Genomic DNA, 9,339 nt, shown 5'->3' with positions numbered 1-9,339 from the left:
ATATAATAAGGATCTGTACAAAAATGAGGCCAAATTTACCTCTAACTCTAACTCATGTAGGGTAAACAGTAAAGTTATCGGCCATTTAACAAAATTTTTATTTAAAAAATTCTAAGACATTACAGAAAGATTAAATCAGGAAATATTAATCCTGATAGATTTGTTTTTTTTTATCACCTTTCTACTTAGAACATCTAGGAATTACAAATGCAATCATTTAATCCAAAATATAGCTTGTTTTATGCAAGTGTAAAATTATATAGTTATTGGACAAACATTACAGAAAAACCTACTGGGATTTTGCCACCTACTGATAGCAGAAATTTATGTGAATACTGCCATATAATATTTTAAATAGCTTTTATAAAACTCTTATTAATGAGGTTTAAATTTGAAATGGCCAATTACTATCTGATATCCAACAACTGTACCATTTACCCTACCAAAGATTCGATGATGATAAAGGATAACAGAAGTTTAAATTGTATTACAAATTATGAATATATACTAAAACTTGTTTCCTAATAGTGTTTTAAATATTTTAATTGTAAGATATTTAACATTACACAGAAAATTTTTCTTAAATTTTTAACTGTAAATGAGGCTAGATTATCAAACTATTAATAAAGTTTACAATTTGAAAAAAATATATTCTGAAATACTATTTTTCAATTATAATGGAATGAATATGAATAATAATATATACAGCTTAATATATAGTGAAATTCACTTCCATATAGCAAAACATTTCTTAAATCAGGGCTGTCCAACTGGCGGCCCGTCAAATAAATTTTACGGCTCGCAAGTACATTTTACTATGAATAAATTTGTTACTAAATTATTATTATTAATATTAAAATTATTTTACTATGTGAAAATTTAAATCTAATTTGAATTTAAAGTAGGTACTATTTAGTTTGCATAAAGTAGGTACTATTTAGTATAATTAACATAAACTGACTTTTCATTTATCAACCTTCTTGACCCCCGAAATGTTTGGTAAAGAAAATATGGCCCGCGGGCTATGATAAGTTGGACAGCGCTGTCTTAAATGATTGATTGTGGTATAAAGTTAATATAATTTCAAATCTCAAATCTTTTATAACAAACAAAATTTAAGTCTGATAATTAATTTTAAAAATGTTTATTAGTTTTAAAATTAATAAATTCTTATTCAAAATAATTTGTAATTAAAAAATCAATTTTAAGTGATGCCATTCTAGACAATCTGTGAATAAAAAAATGCTAAAAAGATAGTCTTTGATTTTTAAACATTTAATTTGCAAGATAATTTCTTAGTAATATTAAGCTCATTTTTTTGTTTTACTTCACAAAAATCACCAACATTTATGATGATATTTTCTATAATAAAATATAATTGTGCAAAATAAATAGTTTCAAATTCTTTATATTACTTTAACTAATTAAATCAATGGAAGCTATTAAAAATAAGAACTTTATACAATCATGATAATTTATAATTTCAGTAATTATAAAAAAAAATATGAAATGAATATTCCATAATTTCATTTCATAGATAGTACTTTGATTATAATTTCTTTTTCATTTTTTCAGTTACTGAAATTACATTATTTTTTAGATATTATTGCATATAAATTTAATTTTTCATCATTTTCAAAAAAATTAACAATTTTTCATTTACTTCATAGCAAGAGAACTGCAATTACTATAAAGTTGATTCTACTTACTAATTTAAGAAGCTATGGATTAAAATGGATTGAATTTTTCTTACAGGGTACAAGCACATTGAATTATTTGGCCAAATTCTATTTTGTCCAATATGGGAGAACCTGACCTGCAATGGGATTGACTAGCTTGAATAAGCCTGAAACCCCATATCCTTACAGTAGTAAACTGTCTTAAATCAGTGGTTTGAAAATTACATGGTCCACAGACCATTTAAACTTAGTCTCACACACAAACAAACAAATACAAACAGAATGTCTATACTCATCTGTTTCTTATCCTTTGTAAAAATCATCATATGTATACATCAAAAATTGTCTACTCAAACCTAATGAAAGAGATTAAGTAATGCATAAATTATTACTGTATTTCCTCTGGATAAACAGTATAGAATTGATTTTAAAAATGACAGTCAGTTTACAGACTATACTTTGAGAACCATTGCCTTAAATGAAGAGCTACTTAGCTGACATGGGTTAAAAAGCTTAAATTAAATGTCACATTATTCATTACATAAATAATAGCTATTTCTAAAATTTTACAATTGAAATTTATAGAAAATTTGAAATGTAGTTAAAAAATGATCAATATAAGTGTCAAAGATACTAAACTATAATAAAAGTATAATGTATCATTTTTTTTGTAAAAAATTCAAATGTATTTAAAAATTATGGAAAAATTTATTTAATTAAAAACATTTGACAATTTCTAATTAATGAAATCAAAATAACTAAATGATTCCAATACTGATTAGGAACTATACAGACCTTGATTATCTTTACTAACAAACACTGATAACGTCCAAATATCAGAATTTGATTAACAGATAAAATTGCAATCCAAACAAATTTCAATCTAATAAATTAAAAATGAGAAGATATACTAAAATTTCCACTTAATTTAATAGAAAAATGTGTAGAATTACATGCACAATCAATTTAATACAGGTAACCCCCGTATAACACGGCACTTCTATAGCACGGATTCGCTCTAACACGGTTCGAGAATTGGTACCATCCCCCGTATAACACGGCACTTCTATAGCACGGATTCGCTCTAACACGGTTCGAGAATTGGTACCATCCCCCGTATAACACGGTACTTTTATAGCACGGATTCACTCTGACACGGTTCGAGAACTGGGTAAAACCCTCGTTCACGAAAATTATTATTTTCGTGAACTATTAGTACTTAAGTATGTAAATTTTCTCTTCTCGCCTTCTGTCGATACAGGTGGTCCTTCTCGAAACTTGTTTCAATGTTGCCAGATCGCGACGCTTCTGCTTCTGATGTTGCCGAATGTTTTTCCCTTATTCCATACTTGCTTTATTCTTCATAAGTGCTTAGCACCATATAAGGAAATTTATAAAGACCTTTTAACTAGAAGCAAGCAATCTAAAATTACATACATTTTGCAAAAGGTAAAGCATGGATCTGAAGATAATGCAGAAAAATGCTCAGAGGATAAGGATAACTTGCCAAAAAGAAAACGCTCTCGGTTAATTAATAGTGTTTTTAGTGATGACGAAGAAAATATTGTTTAATTTATATTAATATGTATCACTTAAAAAATTTTAATGAAGATATTTATCTTAATTATGAAAATATACTAGCATGGTTTTTAATTTTTGGAACCTAACCCTTCTTTTCGTATTAGTTCTTTGTTTCGTATAACACGGATTCGCATAACGTGGCAATTTTTTGGAACGTAACTACCGTGTTATACGGGGGTTACCTATATTTTAAATTTACCTCAAAATCAGTTAATAGTACTAATTTACTCTGCTGAAAATAAATTGATACCATCTGAAACTTTTTCTAATGTAGTGGTAAGAGAATAAATTTAAACTAGAGAGCTAGAAAAACTGAGTTTCCAATTATTTGATATGAAATATATGAATTTTACAAATTATCAAATATGTGTTTTGTTTGAAGAGAAAAAGCAAAGATTTTTCTATCTTTTACTTCAAATAAAGTATACTTTTCTTGGTTTGTTCTCATACTTTAGAATTTCAAGTAAATGAATTTGACTCTGACAAGTTAAAAATGAGCTAAAAATCTGGAGTATCTATAACTATAGAAATAAACCAAGTAAATGAGTATAAATAGATCAAACATGTCTATGTTTGAAAGAATATGACAGTTGTTAGGTGTTAAAATTGTCACTTCTAATCAAGTTAATAAATGAAAAATAAACTTTGATGTAATATCTTACCAAGTTTTAAAATAAATATGGAATTCATTCTTTAAAGAATAATATCTTTATCAGATTAAATCTAAATTAAAAAATAAAAAGTTAGATTTAGTCACAGTAAAAAATTTCATTTTAAATTTACTAAAAAAAGCTATAAATACTGCTTTTTCTATTAGATTAATAATCAATATATATTTAGAATCATATATGCAATTTTATTTCTGTTGGCTTTGTATTTCTACATTGGGGGAAAGATGTGAGTATCAATAATTTTAAGACAATAATTCTGTACAGTTCAATCATTTCTAGTAGAGTAAATGCCAACAGAGGTTTGTAAATTGCTTCTTTGTGCTTACCAAACATGTATTACAATTCTAATATTTTCCAGGAGTATACAATAAAATTATTTTCAATTTTCACTAAAGACAAATAATTATGAAGGAAGGAAAAAATATGGCCCATTTACAGTGAACTGGTAAGAAAATTATTTCACGTAACAGAAATAACAATATACAATAGCAAGCTGAAATATTTCATTTAGTTTATCTTCAAAAATTGTGACAATTGTGATCATAGACACAAAAACTGTTTATAGACAACTCATCATTGAGCAAAATTATAATCATTACAGGTAACTTTTGAAAGAAATTTTCTGGTTCACAGAATGAAAGTTTAAATTGGTTATCATATCAGTAATCATTGCTAAATTACTGCAGCTACATTCTTTTATAAGAAGCTGTACATAAATTACTGTATCATCTATGATCTCTTATTTTTAATTATGTACTAAAAACTTTGGTAACAAATCTTATATAACTGACATAGAATAAATATTTATTTCCACATCTTTGATAATTATATAGAAAACAATTTAACTAAATTTTCATATATGAGGAATGATATCTAAGTTTAAAAAAAATTTAAGAAAAAAATACACAAATGAAAACTCCATCATTCTTTCACAGCTGTGTTCACGAAAGGGACATTGCAAGGCAATGCAGATCAAGATGGTGTGGCACTTATGCATGCAAAATTAAACATTACTGTCTCACAAACGCTGCAAAAACACCACCCAGTGAGATCAGAGGATAAATGTAGTAGAGAATATGGAATTGGAATATTAAATGTGATTTTCTTATTTTTCTTTCCTAAGAAAAAACATTAACATATGGCATTCACATCTAGTGGCCCCTTCTGCTATTACTATTATTGACAACAACCAGTTTTCATTTTTTATTATTAAAACAAAATCATATTGAAATTACAATGACAATTAAATTTACAACACTGAATTCAAGTAATATAATGTTCAACAAATATTTAAATATTCAAACTGTTTACAAGATGCATGCAGTATAAGGGGCCACAGATACAACATTAAAATCTGTAGATCCCATATATAATTCACCAATTACCTTTCCATTTTAGCAAATTATCTTAGGCACAGAACAGTCTTGAATGATTGCTGAAATTTCTTAGTAATGACTTGCATGCTTAACTTCACATTTATATTTCCTAAAAAACTGTTCCCTCAGGTGGCTGGTTCAACCTCTGGTTATCTTTCAAAGTCATTGCTCTACGCAATTCTTGAAGGACAGACTTAATAGAATAATTCCGTTGCCAACGACTTAATACTGTAATAGCTCGTCGATCAACCTAAAATACAAAACATTATAAATAAATAAACTATACAAATATATATATACAATTATATATATATTATTTAAAACACATTTTATTTTCAAAGTATATAATGTTAAAAGAAAGATTATTAAATCTAGTAATCTACTCTCACTATTTATTTAAATATATATCATATCATCACATCACTTTTACATTTCATATATGATATATCAAATGTATCAATTTACATCAGTGATACATTTTAAAAATATATAAAAGTATTGTTCAACAATTTTATACCATTTGAATACATATTAAATCTAAGAGTTGAAGTTTCAAATTTTAAGAACTGCTCAATAATTCTTAAAATTCCTCTGGAACTACTAAACAACTAGTACAGTATAAAAGTTTTACAGTTTAGTTTATTTTTGTCATTATATATGGTAAAATTGCAATTTATTCAAAAATATTTAATAGTTAACTTTATAAACATCACCATATTCGTTTTTGGGCTAACTTTTTTTTTCAAATATCTATAATTTTATATCTTATTTTAATTTATTAACATTTCTTTAATTACATTCAAATCTCAGGTTTTGAATGCTTTGCTATTTGAATAACTCAGTTTACGAACAAAATTTTTAATTCATTTTTGCCCCAGTTGCTGTACAATAACTCGGTTGCCGAACAAGCTACTCAGCAATGCTGGCCTCTGATGGTCAACTTCCTATACTTCTTATGTTAAAGAAAGTTGTTGGCCCAACCAACTACTGATTCAGAAGTTAGTGGCACTCAGATCACCTCATGTCACGATATTAATCATCGAAGACATTGCTATTTAAATCAGATTTCAATGTACATGCCGAAAAGATACTACAGTAGAGCCTCGATTATCCGACCCCCTATCAACCGACCCCTCGGTTAACCGACCGTCCTAGTCGGCAAATTTCAAATGTCCNAAATCAAATCAACTGAAACATAATATTTTGGAAAGTGTGGATAAAGTACTTGTCTGTCTTCATTGATTTGGTTATATATTATGCAGGCTGTCAGAATTGAGTCTCTACTTATAGCACTCCTTAGTTGGCAGTGATGGAACACTTTTGTTTTTAATATATACCAGGTAACTTGACAGTTCAATTAATGTTCACTCGCTTATAATATTTTTTTTAAAAAAGCAGACAAATTTATAGAACAAAAATTAATGAAATTACTAAAAAATTATAATAAGTTTAAATTTGATTATCTTTTTGGCAAACAACACTAAAACAGTTTCTATAGTTATGTCACAGAAGAAAAAAACAGGTGCAATTAATTTAAAAAATTGTAATTAAGGGTTCAAAAAATGCAGGCAAAATTAAATAAATTATAAAAACTAAAACTAAATTAATACTAAATAAATTAAACCAAAAATTAATTAAAAATAAAAATACAGTAATACCTCAACTTACGCTACCGACTTACTCGAACCAGGAGTTACGCAATTTTCAAATCTTGTCAATTCGTCTTTTGTTTGAGCGCCACACAGCTTTTGATTACTCACTCCCCCCCACACTATTGTTTGGCTTACATGTTTGAACGTGTCACGCGGAATCGGAATATAGATACAATTTATTTTGTGTTATTTATATCTGTGTTTGTTATATCTATGGAGACTTGAGAGACTCTACTATGCCATTCAAACAAAGTAGAACTGATTCTTCTGCATCAAACAAGAAAAGAAAAACTTTATCTTTGGAATATAAGTTAACATTATTAAAGAATTTGATACAAAAATTTCATTTTTGTATCAAATTCTTTAATAATGATTCTTTAATAATTATTCGATACAAAAATGAAAATTTGTGAATTGGCAAAGAAGTTTGATCTACCAAAATCGATGGTCAGAACAATTATAAAAGGCAAAGAAAAAATTCTCGAAGCTGAGAAAAATGCTCAATCTTTAAATTCAAGCATCATTCATAAACATCATGGTATTATTGCTGAGATAGAAACAATGTTAAAATTATGGTGTGATAATCAAGTAAATGCAAAAAATTGTATAATAATATAATTTGTTATACTTATGTATTATCTAAGATTTTATTAAACATTATTTTCTAAATTATTGTTTTCTTTAGTTTCCAGTCCCAATTAAAAATTATTTGTATGTATTTAAATGCGAAATTATACCCCAACTTACACGAATTTGACTTACGCAGTTATCGCTTGGTCCCACTTATTGTGTAAGTTCGGGGTATTACTGTAATAATTAAAACTTTACCCATTGACACTGAAACCAAAATTTAAAATAAAATCAAATCAATTGAAAATTAAAAAATTTTTAAAAACTGTTTAAAAGTTGTTTTGAAATTTTCAAATTGTAAATCAACTAATTTTTAAATTTACATTATTTGTGTGGGGCGATGACAAACATTTTGCTTTTAATATATAATATACAAATAAAAATTATTAAAAATAATATAAAAACTAAACCTGCATATCTGTATATAACCAAAGGTTATTATTCAAAACTCAAACTTAGAGAACAGTTGCTACAGGACAAACAATTAGCTGTATTTTCAACTCAGAGTCAAAAGTAATCTTTTTGTCTCTGCTATTCTTATGCAGAGACCTTCCTTCCCTTTTGTTAATCTTTTCCATGAGTCCATGCTGAGTCCACAGAGGAAGTTTACGGGTGGTCCTTTCAAGGAACAAATTGTAGATCTCACAGGCAACCCAGTGTGAACTGTTACATGCTGCTTCTTTGTAAAGTGTTGGTTTCAGTTTCAGTGGGGACAGAAGATTTTGCTTTTAATATATTTACAGATATTTATAAATACATATAGATAAAATATATTATATTGCCTTTATAAGCATTTTTATGCATGAAATACAGCTAAAAAAATAAAATAAAAAAAAAAAAACAGGTTTTGTTTTGGGGGTTGGGAACAGATTAATCCATTTTAAACTGTTTCTAATGAGAAAATTTGTTTCAGTTTTCAAACAACTTTTAGGAATGAATTCAGTTCAAACCTGAGGTTTGACTGTATTCTAATTTTGGAATTTAGAATATTACAGATTTTCAATTTATTATTTTGATATTACCATTTTATTTAGATGTATATATTTTTGAATCAACATTTATAAACAAACAAATTTGATTAAAATAAATTTATTTTGCTTGTTATGTTAGAAAATATAGCACATTATCTACCAAAGTATCAATATTTTCTGTTTTTCATTGTAATAATTGTTAAAATGAATATCAGTAAATAAAAATTTGTATCAGTTNGCAACACTCATTCGACCATGAAAGGGAGCCAGTATTTAAATGAGGCTTAACTTTCTAATTTTTAACGATACAATAACGACGATTATTATTTTAAAAAATTTTTGTTAGGCTTAACATCGATGAAAATTCAACGCAAAGTAGGTTAATAGCGATATACTAATATACTAATACACCAATTACATGGGATATAATAATATACTACACTAATAATAGATTTTTCCATACTTTTCAGTTATCTGCCCTTTCAATTATCCGACCAACCCCAGTCCCCAATTAGGTCGGATAATCGAGGCTCTACTGTATTTCCATTTTTCGATATGCACCACAGTTAAACTTAAATCAATTGATTAATAAAAATCACATTAACTGACATTCATGTAATATAAATGGCATTCAAGAAGTCACGTTTAAATATGCTTAAGTTAAATTAAATGACAAAAGTTTATTAATATAATATAATATATAATATATATTTTTATATATATTTTTAATTGACTGGCTATCTACTATTAATAAATATATATTATATTATATTTATTAA

At 26.8% G+C, this 9,339-nt stretch overlaps 1 protein-coding gene across 1 annotated transcript in view; it reads right to left on the bottom strand.

Moving 5' to 3' along the window:
* Positions 1-4,095: 4,095 nt before the first annotated feature.
* The window catches only part of LOC111642235 (ubiquitin-conjugating enzyme E2 variant 1-like), a 47,913-nt gene continuing 42,669 nt past the window's right edge, over positions 4,096-9,339 (bottom strand). Inside the window, exon 5 of the mRNA XM_023388547.1 lies at positions 4,096-5,557. Within this exon, the coding sequence (XP_023244315.1) occupies positions 5,417-5,557 (141 nt within the window). The 3' untranslated portion in view covers positions 4,096-5,416. The remainder of the gene's footprint in view (positions 5,558-9,339) is intronic.

This window comes from Centruroides sculpturatus, unplaced genomic scaffold (genome assembly GCF_000671375.1).
Source record: "Centruroides sculpturatus isolate CEXI.00-Female unplaced genomic scaffold, Cexi_2.0 scaffold1471, whole genome shotgun sequence".
NCBI lineage: Eukaryota > Metazoa > Arthropoda > Arachnida > Scorpiones > Buthidae > Centruroides > Centruroides sculpturatus.
Note: the sequence above shows the minus strand (reverse complement) of the source record. Positions and strands in the feature narration are given on the sequence as shown.